General features: G+C 39.3%; 1 protein-coding gene across 21 annotated transcripts in view; it reads right to left on the bottom strand.

Annotated features, from left to right (window-relative positions):
• Ppp6r3 (protein phosphatase 6 regulatory subunit 3) overlaps positions 1–18,523 on the bottom strand; it is a 134,868-nt gene that overhangs the window by 36,073 nt on the left and 80,272 nt on the right. For all 21 annotated transcript variants that reach the window (XM_076847728.2, XM_076847729.2, XM_076847730.2 and 18 more), the window contains 6 exons: positions 11,021–11,150; positions 8,576–8,728; positions 6,913–7,062; positions 5,065–5,129; positions 1,408–1,523; positions 181–266 (listed from right to left, as the gene is read on the bottom strand). In XM_076847728.2, the coding sequence (XP_076703843.1) occupies positions 181–266; positions 1,408–1,523; positions 5,065–5,129; positions 6,913–7,062; positions 8,576–8,728; positions 11,021–11,150 (700 nt within the window). The remainder of the gene's footprint in view (positions 1–180; positions 267–1,407; positions 1,524–5,064; positions 5,130–6,912; positions 7,063–8,575; positions 8,729–11,020; positions 11,151–18,523) is intronic.

The raw sequence follows: 18,523 nt of genomic DNA, 5'->3' as shown, positions 1-18,523 counted from the left end.
TTAGGAGCCAATTAGACAATGAGCAAGAAATACTGACTTCTGTTCCAAAGAGAGAGATATATACTCATCTGTGGCCTGTGCTTACTGGGCCAAATGGAAGATCTTTTACATTTTTCTGAATAAATGGGAAAGACTTAAGAGCACTAAGAACAAATAGAAATGCAACCTTGTAAAACGTACTAGATCTACCGTGTTCCTCTTGTTTGTTTCTCCTAAGGAGCTTGTGCAGAATGTCTCCCATCGCTCCCTGACATCGTCGGGAAGATCTTTGGAGTGAGAAAAGAAAAGCATTATCAGTACAATGACCCATAGGATGGGAGAGGACAGTCATGCCGACTTACCAACCCTGGGACCCGACTAGCTTCTCAAACTATGCCTAGACAATGTCTCCTAAGACAATGTGTGCCTCTGAGCTAACATGTGAATGCATTTACAATGGAGAAATTCAACCTTCTAGACAAGTTTTAGAAAAAAGGATATACAACTACTTTTCATATAAAACAAAACCATGGCTATGATTTGGAGGTCTAACTACACTAAGCGGGTCATCTGACAATTCTGGTTTACCCACCCACAGATGCATACTCACACAGGCACAAGACATATCACTCAGCCACAACTTCCCTGAAAATAATCTAGAAAACTTAATTGCATGACATTTCTCCTTGATAAGGACATAAACTATGAGAAGGAACGGATTCATTACTGGGTGACAACTTTTAGTGCACATGCAATAGGCAACAGCCTCTTGAACAAATATTTGTAAGAGAAAAATAGGATACACTGGGAGGCACAATTTTGCAGCTCACTCTGAAGTAACTGTTTCAGACATCACATGTCACATATTCAGTGGAGTCTCAGAGTATTGCTCCTGGGACAGGAGCCCAGAGCCCACAGAGCCCTGAGGTTCCCTTTCTGAAGAGGATTCAGGGCCTGGGTTCCCATTAAAAGGTATTTGCAGTTAATTTCAAGTTAATTGCAAGCTGATTAAATTTACATAGTAGGGAGGAAAGTGTCCTTTAGGAGCCAAAACCCCTCATTTTAAAGATGGAGATATGGAAGAAATGCTGACAAATGCCTTAGTATCCCAGTTAAAGGAATTTAAAGCATAGGTGAGACAGAGATCTACAAAATAATTTGGGGGGACCTCAAAATACTCTAAAGTTTAAACAATTTAGTGAGCAATGTTTAACCACAACAATGGGTACACTTCCAGCATGCTGAAGCCAGCCAGCACCTACTAGAAGGACGGCAGAAATCTGAACAGAAGAACAGTGAAGACCCACATTTAAATCTCCCAATCTGTAAAACATGAAGAAACTCCACAAACAGCTATTAAAAATGCTACCAAGTACTTCTATTTACCCTTGATCCCACAAAGATGTAACCCAAATTGCGAGAACTCACCTTTGATGAGCTGCTGCACAGCAGCACAATTGGGACCCTTGTCAGCACTGTGCACGATACAGTTGGCTATCCTTGTGAGGTGTCCCATGTAACCGTGCCGTCTTCCTCCCTCGGCCCTGACAAGGGGAAGGACAAATGTTCATATTCCACACATGACAGACACTTGGTGAATACTGTGAACAGGGCACCAAAGAGAATGACAATGGAGAGAAAAAGGAGAAACCAAGGAGTGGAGGGTGCAAGAGTGTCCCTGAGCAGCAAGGGCCAGGAGGCCTGAACCACTCTCTGGAAGAACAGACGCAACCTCAGGACAGCACAGTCTCCTCAAAATATACAAAACAATCACTAATTATAGTCTCTTAAATGTACCTCTCACTGATGTCTAATGTAAGAGTAGAATGGAGGGAAGAATTTTGCTGGTTTGTTTTCCTAAAAGACATTAAATTTTAGTCTATCAATTGACAGAAATAATTATCTACAAGTAGCACTCCTCAAGGTAAGACCTGGAGATCTGAAGGGTTGGCCAAGACAGGCAGTGAACCTGCACTTGCCAATAAACCACTTTGAACATGGGCATATAAACCTAGTCCTCCTTCCTTTTTATTCCCAGGGGGTCTAATCTTCCCAACCATGATCCACCTTTACATTTAGACAAACTTTTCACATCACTATAATTTTTCTGCCTCTTTACAAAGTATCAAGCCTTTAAACTCCATGAAAGATTTTATTTTTCTTTTATATTACAGATAGTGGGGTACAAACTGTAGCAATTTTTCTTAAGGGAGAAAAACCTTTCAGAAGCCACTAAAAATTCATCCTGTGCTTGGAGGCTGGCCTAGGAAAAAAATGTATCTGCTGGAAAATCTTAAATGGCTTGGGGTCACCTAATGTTCACAATCCCTAAGGCTGATCTCAATATGCTAAGAGTTTCTTTTAGTTCCACAATAAGTATCAGAAACTCCAGCATGAGCAACTTAGCAAAACCTGGCTCAAAACAAAAAGGGCTGGGCATGTGGTAGAGCATACAGTACAGGGAAAAAAGAAGATCCAGAAACCCAAGTGCTCTTATGGACAGCCCACAGGTAAGAACAAAGGCCCATCTCTGCAAGGCTTTATACTGGGGCTTCCAAAGTGTTCCAAGCCTCTGGTGTAAGGACACATCAGGAAATCTGCTTCAGGACACCTTTAAGTGGGGGCAACACTTTCAGATGGCCTTCAGAGGATGGGCTCACAGGGAGAGCGGAGTACACAGGATACTTAGGTGCTTGCGGTGAAGAAAGAACGGAAGGTTAGGAAGGGCACGGGATGGTCTCCGAGATGGGGTTGGATATCAAATGGGCCACACATAGGACTCCCAAAAGGAGCTCTGTTTGGAATAATGTGTCTGACGTTTACACACACTAGTCCCTTGCCACACAAACTAAATGCCAATCTCCCACACAGAGTCAAATCAAAACCCTGTTAGTTTACGAATTCTTAAGTTAATCTTCAAAAATTAAACCTCACAAAGTAAAGCTGACATCTGTCATGAGGCACCTAGCTCTCCTGGGGATACAGACAAATCTAAGTAGAGATTACGCAGCAAGAAAACTCCCTAGAGAAAATCAGCTTTAAAGGGCTACAAGACAGCTTTCTGGGGAGATGGGAACATTCTGTCTTGACCATGGTGGTTGTTACATGACTTCATGCCTTAGTCACAATTTCTAGGACTGTACACCTAAAAAGGATGAAATCTTGCCACATGAAAATTTTACCTAAATAAACCTGACTGAAAAAGAAGCACAATCTCTTCAAAAAGTGATGCTGGGAAAACTGGTGATTCACATGCAGAAGAATGAAAGTAGATGCCTCTTAAAAATCACCTAAAAATGTATCCAAGACCTAAATGCAAGACCTGAAACTAAAACTGCTAGGAAAAAATGTAAGGGAAACACTTTTGAGACATTGGGCTGGACAAAAGTTTGCAGGTAAGACCTGCACAGCAGTGGTAACAAAAGCAATAAAAGATAAATGGAAGCTGGACAACAAAGGAAAGAATGAACAGAGCGAAGAGACAGAATGGAAGAAAATACTTAGAAGCTAGTCAGCCACAAAGTGATTAATATCTACTACATTTAAGGAACTCAAGGGCAAAACAATCTGATTTAAAAATGGGCAAACAGGCCTGGGGATGTGGCTCAGTGGTACAGCACTTTCCCAGCATATTCAAGGCCCTGGGTTCCATTCCGACATCTCTTAATACACACACAAATGGCCAACAGACATAGGGAAAAAACCTCAACATTGCCAGTCATCAGGAAAATGCAAATCAAAACCAGAAGGAGATACTACTATCTCACCCCAATGAGGTAGCTACCATCAAAAACACACAAATAAACGCCAGCAATCATAAGGAAAAAAGCAAAATGTATTTCTGCAATTGGTGGGAACATAAATTAGTGGAACCACTAGCAAAATAGTAGAGAAGGTCCTCAAAAAATGACAAGTAGAAATACCATAGGATTCCGTAATCCCATTACCGGGACTCTACCAAAAACAAATGAAATGAGGCTGTGGAAGAGATGCCTCCACTTCCATATTTCTTGGAGCTCAGTTCACACAGCCAAGATGTCTCTCAGCAGATAAATGAATAAAGAAAAGATGATAAATACACACACAATGAGAAGAATCAAATCCTGTCAATCTGAGGCGATGTGGATGAAATAGGAGCCATGATCTTAAAAGTGAAATAAGTCAGGCACAGAAAGACAAATACTGTATGTTCTCACACATGTAGGAGCTAAAATAAGAAAATCTCAAACAAGAGTCAAACAGTGGCCACAAGAGGCCAGGAAAGGGAACAGGAAGAGGGCAGAGAGAGTGAACCCTGGTATGCTACAGCACACGGCAGAGTGACTATAACTTATCACGTTTCTCAAAATAACCAGAAGAAATGGAGTTTGAGATTCCCAGCATGAATAAATGCTGATCACTCCTAATTTGATCTCCACACATACATGCAAATTATCACATAGTAATCCATTAATACATACAACTATTTTAAAACACACACACACACACACACACACACACACACGAAGTGCATCTAAAGAGTGTTTCACAAACCTGCCCTATGCTAGCTGCCTCAGAGCTTCCAGGGCATCAGAGGAATGCCTACTATAGACACAGCTGCTATGACAGAGCTGCGTTACACATATCAACTAACATTTCTCATAGCCTTGTAATTAGCAAAAAATTTTCTAAGAAAAAAACTATTAAGCAATTTCCCCTCTTTAGTTCCATGTACCCAGGAACTGAACTCTACACTGAGAATGGGAACCTGATGTACTCTGAGTAAGACAAACATGCTAAGCTAACCACCATCAACAAGGACTTGACTTCATGACTCTTCATCATTCAATTCCACGTTTTTTCTAAAAAAAAAAAAAAAAAAAAAAAAAATAGACTTCCAAAAAGGCCTAGGGGTTCCAAAGGCAACACAAACATTTCTACTAAGGAGGAGGAGAAGGGGACAGGAGTGGGGGAATAAAAAAATATGTTATCTGTTACAAATGTAAGTTATTTCATCTTTCTTTAAGGAGGGCAGGGTGTGTGTGTATGGGGGGGGGGTCTTCAAATTCTAAATCAAACAATCCTTTTTGAAAAAAATTTACTTACTGTTTCTTCTCATTCATTTCCCAGGCTTCAAGTATTCGTTCTATTAATTGGCATTTTTGGAAGAGCTAAAAAAAAAAAAAAAAAAAAAAAAGAAAAGAAAAGAAAAAGAATATTCTAGTTAGCATTTACTTAAATGTCAAAACATAGAAACTTTACAATAAAATAGATCACTAGCTGGACAGAACAGGGGTGTGTGCATGGGCAGCAAGTTTTACAGGAAACTGGCCAACGCACATACAACCAGGGGACAAGTTTGCCTCAGATCCTCAGAATACTGCAGGAATCAACAGGACCCATGCCCCAAGAGTATGTACTGGGAAACACACTGCCACGGGGCTGTCCCAAGTGAGCAAACCCCGTGACCTAAGACAAAGACAAGATATGGTAGCTGGGAAAATTCGGTCAAAAATACAGAGCCTGACCAAAATTAAAATGAAATTAGAAGTATGGCTTTTAATTCAGAATCTAAACCAATATGCGTACTTTTAAAATTTGAGCTACACAAATTCCATGTGTACAGAAGTTATCACACTGTTATTAAAAACAGGCATGTCTTATCAAAACCTTGCACATCAATGTCAGCTACTGTGAGCTCATCAGTGGATGTGCAAGGCCAGCTTCATTCAGATGGTGGTCCAGCTGCCCAGTACTTGGCTATTTCCAGCTAGTCTTTCTTATCTTCCAGGTTTGAGAGTAACCCAAGGATGAGCTAGAAACCTTCATGAAACCACAGAACTTCAGAAGAAATCTGAGACTAACCAGTAAAATCACCATATATTTTACAGAGCAGAGACCTCAAGAAAAGTCTCACTCAACATCACAGAACTTGCCTTGCCAAACTTTCAGGCCTGTATTCAGCATCAGAAACCAAACTCTTTTTTTTAAGTGTATATATATATTTTTAGTTGTTGATAGACCTTCATCTTATTTATTTATATATGGTGCTGAGAATCAAACCCATTGCCTCACACATGCCAGGCAAGTGCACTATGGCTGAGCCACAGTCCCAGCCCCAGAAACCAAACTCTTTTTTTTTTTTTTTTAAAGAGAGAGTGAGAGAGGGGGAGAGAGGGGGAGAGAGGGGGGGGAGAGAGAGAGAGAGAGAGAGAGAGAGAGAATGAATTTCCAATATTTATTTTTTAGTTTTCGGCGGACACAAACATCTTTGTTTGTATGTGGTGTTGAGGATCGAACCCGGGCCGCACGCATGCCAGGCGAGCGCGCTACCGCTTGAGCCATATCCCCAGCCCGAAACCAAACTCTTAATGCCATGAATTTCGAAGTTCTCTGAAGTATTTACATTTCTATGTTTTTTTTAAACTCCAAAGGATGGACAATGGATGGATGAAGGGATATAAAACTCACACACACACACACACATTTTTTTAAATATTAAAATATAATTAAATATATAATATTTTATTTATTGATTGATTATGGCATCAGGGATTGAATCTGGGGGCATTTAACCACTGAGCCATATCGCTAGCCCTTTTCTTAATAATATTTTGAGATAGGGTCCCATTAAGTTGCTGAAGCTGGCTTTGAACTTGTGATCCTCCTGCTTCAGCCTCTTAAGCCACTGGGATTACAGGTGTGCACCACAGAACCCAGCATCCAAAAGATATATTTAAAAAACTCAATTTTACCAAAAAAACAGGCCAACTTAGATTTTTTTTTCTTTAAAAGTTCATCTAATGACTTTTTATCATTTATTAAAAGTGAATGAACACATGACAGTGAAATCTAAATAAAATCTGTTCTTAAATTTCAATATGTCACATACTAAAGTGCTTTACTGCAATAAGGAGAAATCAGTAGAAGTTAAAGAAAACCAAATAAGCTCACGTGTTTCAATAACAAATTGTCACCAGTGGAGTCCTGATCAGTAATTGTGCCATCTTCTGTGTTTTCAAAAGGACTGGCAAGAATCAGTGCAATACAAATTTCCACTTGTGTATGCAAGAAGTTATTCCAAGTATATTTGAAGAACATGTCCTACAAAAGAAAAAACAGTGTTTTCTTTAGTTACCACAATGTTTAAACAACTTCTTTGATATCTTTACCGAATAGTGATTTATTAAAGGAAAAATGGTGCTCCTCGGTCCAATTACTAGGAATAGGACACATTTGTTTTCAAGTGGTTTGAGATGCTACTCAACAGCATAAACAACGTATTTGTTCATGCAACATTCCAAAATTTGCATGGAATCTAACACAATTCAACAATAAGCATATGAAGAAAAGATAGGAATAAATTTCTCAGAGAATTAAGTACTTTGTATTCAAAGCAACTAATGCAGACATAAGTTCAGAAAATTTTCAAAGAGATTTATAAGAATTTCATTTTGATCCAACAAGTATTTATTGGTGCTTTTGTGCATGACACCATGTCAAGTGCAATAACTCCCAGAATTGTAGCAAAACTATGAGAGGTGGCAGCACGTGATCTTCCCAAAAGCATAAGGGTTTTCCAAATTACCCTTGATGTTAGTATTGGAAAAGGCAAAAACATCACAGAAGAAAAGACAATTTCTATAAGCACAAAATGTACTTACAATATAGCTGAATTTAACTATTTCAATATGAAAACACAGGCTTAGTGACACATCCAGAAGACTTTATGTTCTACAGTAAAATGTCACTTAATCAGTTTCGAAAACATCTCAGTGGCCCTAGGAAGTACAGTGGCATGGTTGATGGTATGTATTGGCTTGCCACTGGGTTACTTCAGCCTTGGCCTTACCACTCAGTACCCACGGAAGGTATGCCCTCTCTGGGTATGATCTGAAAAACAGATAACTCCCTCATATTCAGGAGCTTTATACCTGGTAGCATATGAAAGTATAAGGTACATGTTATAACGCCAATCTTGTAGTGAGCTAATACGTCATTTGGAACATCCCCCCCAAATCTGCTAAATGTATGCTATGACCAGATACCTTGTGAAACCTGCTAAGTGTTAACCCTCATGACTCCTGTGCTGTGTGTGGGTGGCAGAATGGTCAGAATAAACACAGGCTCTGGAGCTGGGTTGTGCATTCTAAGCTCAAACCATGGCCTGGGGAAATGCAGAGGCCTGGGAAGCCCAGATCACTCCTGAGGTTTTCCTCCTCCTTTCCACTGATGAGCAGATTAACAACTGTCTCAGAGGAGATTAACAATTATCTCAAGCTAAAAGACCTTATGGCCTTGGATCCATGAGATATACCCCAATGTAAAGAAGATGACGGCTCATCCTTTTGCAAATTTTGAACAGAAACCAGTGCTACAACTGGCAGGCATGATTTGTATGAGATCAGGCTGCTGGGGAGGGCCTAGTGATCTTTGGAAGGCTGTATCGTACACTTCTTCACACAGCAACAATAAGTGACTCTTCAACAATCATCAGCATTCAAAATTTTTTATAAGACTTAGAAAGTCATTGATATATACTGTCAATTTGTAATGCTGAGTTATAGATTCATGAATATCAAGGGCGATTCAAATCTCTTGTGAGGAAGAATCTTACCAATATGACTCCAATGCTGTTCAGTTCCATAAGGTCCCCATTTATACTGCTGGTATTGGTTTGCAGCAGGCTAGATATCAACCTAATCACATTCAGCCGAGTGTTCCCCACGGGAGGATCCAGTACACCCCAGGTAGTCTTCATCACACTTTTCTGAGGAAGAAAAGATTTCCAATCAAATACAGTTAAAGAAAAAAAAAAAAAAAAGCAAAAGGTCTACATGCTGAGACACACACAGTTAACCCCACAAACAATTTAAACTAAATTCTAGGCTTAGGAGAAAATAAGCCACTGTTCATAGCTTTAACAGATGATGAAATAATCAAGCAATTTCCCTGAACTATAAATTTCTAAGAAATCAAGTGTACCCCTACCAATATTCCAATCTGTCATGAGCAGAAAACATACAGAACCAACAAAAACAGAACTAGAATATTTCAAATTCAGACCAGAAATCTAAGAAACTAAAAAGAGTTTACAAGTGCTTTTGGAACATAGTCCTTAGTCTATATCAAATCCATGATAAAAATACATGCCTCTGTGTCATAAACCTGAAACATGACTAACCTAAACTTGTCCTTGTCCATCAAGGAGATTTCTATAGTTTGAAATTACTAAAGACAGAAGCAATGGGGGCTGGAGCTATAGATCAGTGGCAGAGTGCTTGCCTAGCATGCATGAGGCCTTGGATTTGATCCTTAGCACCACACAAAAACAAACAATTAAAATAAAGGCATGCTTTCCATCTACAACTCCAAAAAAAAAAAAAAAAAAGAAGAAGAAGCAGAATGTTAAAAGTCTGATGGGAAGAGTGACAAATGGCACTCTTGGCAGCCACAATGCCCCTTCTGAAGGTCCATCAACAAGACCAGTAGATGTCTCACTCCCTTCTCCAGAGGGAATTGTAAGGTTAACTAACAAAGCTTCACTGTGGCTGAGTGCAAGTCAGTGGTGGAGCCTTTGCCTAAGATAGTGGGCGGAGCCATTGCCTAGCACTGTGTGCTCACAGCAATGATGAAAGCAAAACCCTCAAGGCCTGCTCACACTCCTCATGGTTTAACAAAATCAGGTCAGCTGCTCAGTCTTGAAGTAAAAGAGAAGCTGCAACACAATGCACCTCAGTCTTGAATTTGATGGCCAAGAACCATCAAATGCTGCCTACTCGTCCACCTAGGGAGAAGCTAGGGGCCACTTAGGAAACAGGCCAGGTCCTTCACCATATACCTCTTCTCTCTGCTCCTTCCCCTGCCTCCATCTTCCCTTTGTATGTTCTCCTCTCCTAAACCCTCTTCTTTCTTTACCCTCCTTTTCTTGTTCCTAGGACTGACTTGAGGGATGCCACTGACTATTAAGCACCAATAGAAGCTCTTTCCACAAGAGTGATTGAGTGCCCACACTACGGTCTACATCCAACACAGGCTGAATGCAGATGTGTTGCAGTAGCTGCAATGGCTGAAACGGCCCAGCAGGATTCCACAAAGTCTAAGTGCCAAGGGGAAATTCCTAATTTGCAATGACAGCACTAGAGAACATCTGAAGAGACAATCCAGATGCTGGACTAGAGAGTATGGACACACCTATTCTGTGCTTCCCCTTTCCCCAAATTGTTAAACCGAAACCATCTTACATAGAACCGAGAAAAAAGTATTCTAAAATTGCAATAACCCACATAAAAGACAGCCATAGAGATACACACTGTACAGTACAGTGGATCTAAACATACAGGGCAAAAGGAAGGAGGAATGTGGGAGAACTAGTGCAGAAACAGGACTCTCACAAGACAGAATACTTTATCTGACTTCAGAAGTAAATGCTTCTTACCCTAATCTAAATCTGTGGCCCACTCCAAGAGGCACGGTGTGGACAGGAGGAACATCACTTGGCCTGCTGATACCGTACCACAGTTTTCCACTGGGTATTTTAGAAGGCCACACACATACCGCTGATGTCCTCCTTTGCAGGTTTCCACTTGTCCACACTTGCACACACATGGTCCCTCCTGAAAACTTCACACCCGGGTCCCATGCTTTCCATGCCGCACACTGAAACTTCAACCCACTATTTCTTAAACAAGTTCATTTGTTCCCAACTGTCTCCACTATTCACAAGAAAATGTAATTTCAAAGATCAGAGCCTGAAAATTTAACTTTACCTCAGGATGTGAAAAGAACATGCTATAAGAAAAAAATTGCTTATTTTATTGGAACATAAGGCTCCAAGAATTTATAGACAGAACGAACAAAAATCTGAGTTTCCTAAGCAGACAAGTATTCAGTTCAATTTCTATTTCAATCATCAATTTAGTGCGGGAGCAGAAGGACTGGCAACACATCTTTGAACCTATCTTGCATGTGCTGATCACAGCCCGTCCCATGACTCCCAGGGAGCAGACTCTGCAATGACCCAATGCTGGCTAGCCAGCCATGCTTCAGATGGATCACCTACCTTGGGTGGCTCAAGCAGGAGTTCATGAAACGATCTGAGTCTTCCTCTGATGGCTTCTAGAACACTCTTGTTGACTGAACAAGCTGAATGACTCATGCCTGGTGGGCAGATCTCTATATGGCCTTCAAATCTTGAAACAAAGCAAGGTTTCTTTAGTTATTACAATTTCAGGATAGATCCTTTAAGGTGCTCCCTATACCATGTAGGCAAACACTTAATGACTACATAATTACATGATAATGATGACATCAATGTCTCTGGCTAAAAGGAGAAGGGATAGTAAGCTAGAAAGTGCAATAAAATGAAAGAAGGTGTATTAAAACTTTGTCAAGGATCAGCGAATGTAACCTGAAACACAAAAAGGGCTACTGATCTAGTGAGAGATGTGATTTCTCCACATTCTGCTAAACTCCTATGACTTATATTGATAGCATTGTCATTAACTGACAAGAAAATCTGGAAAGCAAACAGCAATCAGATCCCTGAAATACAGAGGACATCATATTGCCCACCAGTTTGAGATGTTTGTTAACAAACAGACCTGTACTTGCTTGGGTAATCAACACTGTGAACTACTTAAAAGATTAAAATTGCTCTTTTACGTGAAAAAAAAAAAAAAATCAACTGACTGTCATTATGACCCTCTGGAATTAACTCCAAAATCCCAACTAATTTAACTAAATTGCCAGAAGTCAAGATTGGGTTGAGCAGGGATGCACCCCCTGGTGGTCCAAGGACAGAGTTCCAGGAGAGGAGGGAAGACAGCAGGAGTAAATGAAAATGGGAGTGTGAAGTTCAAACGAAAAGGTAGACCTGAACGTGGTGTGCTGACTCCATAACAGTGAAAACAGCAGGTTAACAATGCAACCACTGTTGCAAGGCGGCCTGTGGCCAAGTTCACCTCTTCACTTACCAGTTATTTTGTGTAATGTGGACAATGGGATCACACTAGAACATCTCTCCCAGGACTGCTATGAGAAGCATGAGAACCCAAGGGCTGAGAGCACTGCCTAGTACAGAGCCAGCACCCCATGTGGATCTGCTATTGCTACTGATGTGGGAAGAGAGTTCCGGGACAGCAATTCTCAGCCAGAGAGCCACACAGAACAGCTTCTGAACCTGAACTATTAGGAAAGGGGGAACAGAGACGCCCTCTGATTTTTATTATAGTCATTTTTTAACATGTAAGAGTCTTAGTAATTTATATAACCAAATATGGCTTTCATTATAGTTTCTACCGAGGGTGATGTCCAAAAGTCCTTTATAACCCCATAATTTTGTGAATAATTTTTTCTTCTAAATTTACTTTTGTATAGAATAACAGGAATAGATATATTTGCTTTCTTCCATTTTCTTAGCCATATTTCTAGAACAACTGTCCTCTCCTTATTTATGTAAAAGAAAACATTAAGCTACACACTATTCCTTAATCATTCATATAAGTTTTATTCATCCAATTAGTAAATATTGAGCATCAATTTATGTACCAGCCCTGACCTGCATGCTATTATAATCAGTGTCTACGGTGCTCTTACAACACTTAGGCTAGTCTCCTGTGGACTTTCCATTGTAACAATGGTTCATTTTTAATGTGGAGTAGGTACTTGGGTGACGTACTGCAATATATCTGTCTACAGGAAATGGGAAATGTTTTTACAAACTGGCTTTATCACTCTCTGCAGGCCCAACAATGAGGTGTGAGACTTCAGCTGCTCCACAGTGTTACCAGCATTGAGCACTGTCCACTTCCTTCCAATGGCTACTTTAGCCGCAAAAGGCTGCAAGGTGGCTCCCGAAGTAGAATACCCACATTTTAGTTGTCGGAGCCTGTGATCACCTCCTTAGTAGGAAAAGGACCTTTGAAGAGGTGATCAATGGAGGCTGTTGAGAAGAGAGTACTAGATTATGCAGGGGGATTAAATGTCATCCCAAGCGTCCTTCTAGAGGAGAAGGCAATTCGAAAGTAGGCAGTGACCAGAGGCCAAGCAATGCCAAGAGTCACTAGAAGATGGGAGAGGCAAGGAATGGTCACTCTCAGCACCACCAGGTGATGCATCCCTGCTCAACCCAATCTTGACTTCTGGCAATCAGAACTGTTACAGAATAAATTATTGTTGTTAAAAGCCACAAAGTGTGAGGGCATTTGTTTACAGCCACAGGAAACATACCTTCTTCAAAGGATGTGCAAAAGAAGGATGTGCATCCTTCTTCAAAGGATGTGTATCTCAAGGTGTTTTAACTTGGATCTCATAAATGACAAAGGATGTTGGTCAATTTTCATGTATTTATTTACATGCGTGCATGTGTGTATGTGTGTGTGTGTGTATACACAGACACACACCCACATATATGTCTCTTTTTTTTTTTTTTTTCAATTTTTAGTTGTCAATGCATCTTTTGTTCGTTTACATGTGGTGCTGAGGATTGAACCCAGGGCCTCACACATGCCAGGCAAACAATCTACCACAGGCCATGACTCCAGAGGCCTTTTATTCTTTAGCTCTCTATTCACGTCTTTTTTATCTTTTGGTGGGGGAACTGGGGATTAAATCCAGGAATGTTCTACCACTGAGTTACATTCTCAGTCCTTTTCTTTGGGGAGAGGATTTTGCTAAATTGCTGGGGCTGGTCTTGAACTTGTGATCCTCCTGCCTTAGTCTCCTGAATCTCTGGATTACATATAGGCATATGCACCACAGAAACTGGCTCTGCTCAATTCTTCTGACCTTAAAATTTGGTTGTTTTCTTGTTATTAAAGACACACACACTGTATATGGTTTTTTATTGTTCTAGGTGTAAGTTCTTTCTCACACATCTGCTCTGTAAATATTTTCTGGCAACCTGTCTTACTTTCCAAAGAGCAGAATTACATTTTTTTTATTTTTTAAAGTAGACTGTTATCAGTGTTTTTTTTTTTTTTTTGGTAATGCTGGGGAATGAACCCAGGGCCCTGTGCGTGCCTAATGAGCCCTACCACTAAGCTGTACCTCCAGCCCAACTTTTCTTAAACTTTTTCTTTTGTTGTTGTGCTCCAATTAGTTATATATGATAGTAGGATGCATCTTGACCCATCATATGTAAATGGATTATGACTTCTCATTTGTCTGGTTGTATGTGATGTAGAGTAACACAGGTCATGTAATTATATATGCGCTTAGTAGAATGAATCAGACATTATCACCCTATCATTCTTATCCCCAGGGCCCCTCCCCTCCATTTTCTTTTGGAACTTTTATAGCTTTAGTATTAATGCTTAGTTCCAGAATCCACTTTAAATTCATCGTTCATAATCCATAAGGAACCTACAGAGGTCCAACCTTTTTGCACATGGACATCCAATAGTTCTATGAACATCTCTTGAAGATGCTACCTTTTCTTCATTGAACTACCTCCACACCTGTCACAAATCCCACCTGTGCAGGTCTCCTTCTGCACTCTAGGTTCTGTTTCAGTAGTTTGTATGTCTATTCTTTTACCACCAGATCCTAGCTTCATGATAATCCCTGAAGCAACAGAGCATAAGCCTTCCAATATTGTCTTTCTCTTGCAACATTGTTTTGTATCTATTGTATTTGCTTTGGATCTCCATATAAATTTTAAAATCAGCTTGATTTAAAAAAATCCTCATTTAGATTTGGATTGAAACAGCAACAAATCTACAAATACGTTTGGGGAGAACTGGCACCTTAACAAACACTGAATGCTTTAATACATGAACATAGTATTTCTATTTATGTCAGCTTTGATTTCATCAATGTTGCCATTTTCAGCATTAAACTATATGTACATTTTGTCTGGGTCTATTTTTTGAAATTTCACATTCCAATTATTCATTGCTAGTAACCAGAAATAAAAGTACATTTTTAATATTGACTTCTGTATTCTGCAATCTTGTTAAATATACTTGTTAGATCTAAGAGGATTTTGGAGGCTGGGGTTGTGGCTCAGCGGAAGAGAGCTCTCCTAGTATGTGCAGGGCGCTGGGATCCTCAGCACCACATAAAAATGAAAATGAAAATGAAAAAGAAAAGAAAAGAAAAGAAAAAGAAAGAAAGAAAGAAAAGAAAGAAAGAAAGGAAAGAAAGGAAAGAAAGGAAGAAAGGAAGGAAGAAAGAAAGAAGGAAAGAAAGAAAGAAAGAAAGAAAGAAAGAAAGAAAGAAAGAAAGAAAGAAAGGTATTGTGTCCAACTACAACTAAAAACAAATATTAAAAATAAAAAAAAGATCTAAGAGGATTTTGTTTGGCTTTGGGACATTCTTCAGGATTTTTACAAAGACAACACCTGTGGCAGTTTTACACTGTCTCTTCCAATCTGGATGAGCTTCCTCTCTGGCCTTCCACACTGGCTAGGGACTCCTGTAAGCAGCTGAGCAGACATCCCAGCAGTGAGTATCCTGGCTCTGGCTCCCAATTTGGAGGAAAAGCTTTTCAGTCTCTGACCATTAAGCCAGGTGCGGTGGCACACGCCTGTAATCACAGGATATGGATTATGACTTCTCATAATCCATATTATGACAGGAGGACCTCGAGTTCAGTGCGAGCCTCAGCAATAGCAAGGTGTTAATAAACAAATCAGCGAGACTCTATCTCTAATATAAAATAGAACTGGGGATGTGGCTCGGAGGTCAAGTGCCCCTGAGTTCAATCCCCAGTCCCCATCCCCCAAAAGGCTACCAATGGAGTTCTCATAGAAGGGCTTTATCAGTTTTATTAGTTTGTTGATATTTGAAGGACACAAGAACCGTGTATTCCCAAGATACACTGATCTTGAGTGTCATACTTCCAATATATTGTTAGACTGTTAGATTTGACTTGCTGGTATTTCTTGAGGAATTCTGCATCTAAGCTCTTGTGGAATCTTGTTGTACACTTTTCTTTCCTATATTGTTTTTGTTGAGCCTCAGAGCGGTGCTGTCTTTATAACCTGAGTTGGAAAGTGTTCCCTCTTCTACATTCTGGTGAAATCCTTACATCTTTGGTAGAACTCATCAATGGAGCCTTTCTAGTTGAGTAGGAAATTTTTTGTTGAAGGTTTGAACAATGAATTCAGTTTCTAACGGATATGGGACTATTAATACCACCTACTTCTTTTTTGGTGATACATGTAAGAAAAGTCTGTCTGACTGTAGGGATTTCCTTCTGTTTCCTCATGGAACTTTTATAATTTTAGGATCATTGTTTAGTTCTACATCCATTTTGAGTTAATTTTTACATAATGTGCAACACAAAAATGATCTTTGGCATTTGTTTAAGGAAGTTAAATTACTTCTTTCCCTAAATTGTCATTTATTTGTTATTATTCTTTTAATGTCCATAGAACAGTTGGCGGCCCTCTTTTGTACTGTTGTGGTTTTTTGTTTTTCTTTTTAATTTGTATCTTTTTTATTTTTTTCTTACTCAAGCTAGTTAAAGGTTTATCATTGATCTTTTCAAAGAACCAGCTTTTGGTTTCATGGATTTTTCTCTTCTTACTTCTAGAATTACCCACCCCCCACTCTCTCTCCAGCCCACAGAGCTGGGGATCAAATCCAGGGATGCTCTAACACTAAAAGCTACATCTCTAGCCCTTTTACTTTTTATCTGAAGACAGGGTCTCACTAAGTTATAAGTTCACTGATTTTTACTCTTAAATTTATTATTTCTTTGTTCTGTGTTTAATTTGTTCTTTAGGGTTTTGTTATTTGAAGGGGGTACTAAGGATTGAACCCAAGGGCTCTATACCACTGAGATACACTCCCAGTACTTTTTGAAGGCAGTGTCTCCAAGTTGCTAGGCTGGCCTCAAAGTTGTATTATTCCTGCCTCAACCTCCTGAGTTGCAGGGATTTACAAGTATGCACCACTACATCCAGCTTATCATTTAGTCTCTTTAAGGAGAGAGCTTAATTACTGACACATTCTTCCTTTTTATCTAATACAATCACTTAATGTTGTAAAGTTCCCTCTATTGCTTTTAGTGTATACTACAAACTCTGGCATGTTTTGTTTCCATATCAAGTATCTGATAATATTTTCTTCTTCTCCTTTCTTCTATGACATTGGTTATTTAGCAGTGTGTTCTTTAATTTCTAAATATTTGATGCTAATTCAGAAATCAATTTTATATTGATTCATACTTTAAGTGCATTATGATCTAGAGGGTGTATATTGCATGATTTTTATTATTTCAAATTTGTCTCATAGCTGAAAATTGGCCTATATCCACATTATCAACTGAATGCTTGTGTCTCCTCAAAATTCTTATGTTGAAATTCTAACTTCTAGGATGAAGGTATGAGGAAGGGGCTTTAGGGAGGTAATCAGGTCATAAAGGTGGGGCCCTCATGAAGAGAAACAAGAGTGAGCTGCCCTTCAAAAAAACAAAAAAACAAAACCCAAAGAACAAAAAAGAACAAATTAAACACAAAACAAAGAAATAATAAATTTAAGAGTTAAAAATCAGTGTCTTGATCTTGAACTTCTCAGCCTCCAGACCTGAGAAAGGTCTGGTAAACCCTCCAGGCTATGGTAATTTGTTACAGCAGCCTAAGCTGACTAAGACACTTGGTGAAAGTTCCATATGACTTGAAAAGAATATGCACTCTGCTCTTGCAGAAAGATTATTCTAGGTGTCAATCAGCCCGAGTTGATTGCTAGTGTCTTCCAAGTCTTCTGTACTCTTAAGATTTTTCTGTCTAAATGTTTCATCAACTTCTATTAGAATAATTTTACCTATACATAAAAAGTATGAACAGTACAGTCACAACCCACACCCAATTTTCCATATTAACACCTTACATTAGAATTGTATATTTATCACAATTCACAAATCAATATTGATACATAAAACCCATACTTTCTTCAGATTTTCTTAAGTTTTCCCTAATGTCTTTTCTCTATTCCAGAATCCCACCAAGGATACCATCGTAAGTTATATGTCTCCTTCACCTCTTCTTGGTTCTGACAGCCTCTTGCTTTTTGATTACTTTCACAGCTGTGTACTGGTCAGGTGGTCTGCAGAATGTCTCCCCATTAGGATGTTCTGGTAGTTTCTGATGGTTGAGGTATTTGAGAGGAAGACCACAAGGTAAAGTGCCATCTTCAGTGCATACTACCCGGGACACACACTGCCAACATGACATGACGTGCAGTCGACTGATTATCTGGCCCAGGCAGTCTGTCAGGTTTCTCTAATGAGAAAGTACTTTTTATTCTTCTTTTCCATATTGCACTCTCTTGAAAGAGGTTACTATATGCAACTCACACTTTACAGAGTTGGAAGTTACATTCTAACTCCTGAGGATGGAGTACCTACAAAACCTATTTGGAAATCTTCTGAGAGAGAGATTTATCTCTTCTCATTTATTTTATTCAAACATTTATATCATTATGAATTTATAGACAGGTTATTTTATAATTTTGGCTATAATACAATATTATTTTATTTCACAAATTATTTCAGCTTTGGCAATGAGGAGCTCTTTCTACCTACTACCTTAGATAGCTGTCGTGTGTGTGTGTGTGT

The sequence above is a fragment of the Callospermophilus lateralis genome, chromosome 2, assembly GCF_048772815.1.
Source record: "Callospermophilus lateralis isolate mCalLat2 chromosome 2, mCalLat2.hap1, whole genome shotgun sequence".
Classification (NCBI taxonomy): domain Eukaryota; kingdom Metazoa; phylum Chordata; class Mammalia; order Rodentia; family Sciuridae; genus Callospermophilus; species Callospermophilus lateralis.
The sequence above is the reverse complement of the archived record's forward strand: the minus strand, read 5'-3'. Positions and strand labels throughout refer to the sequence as shown.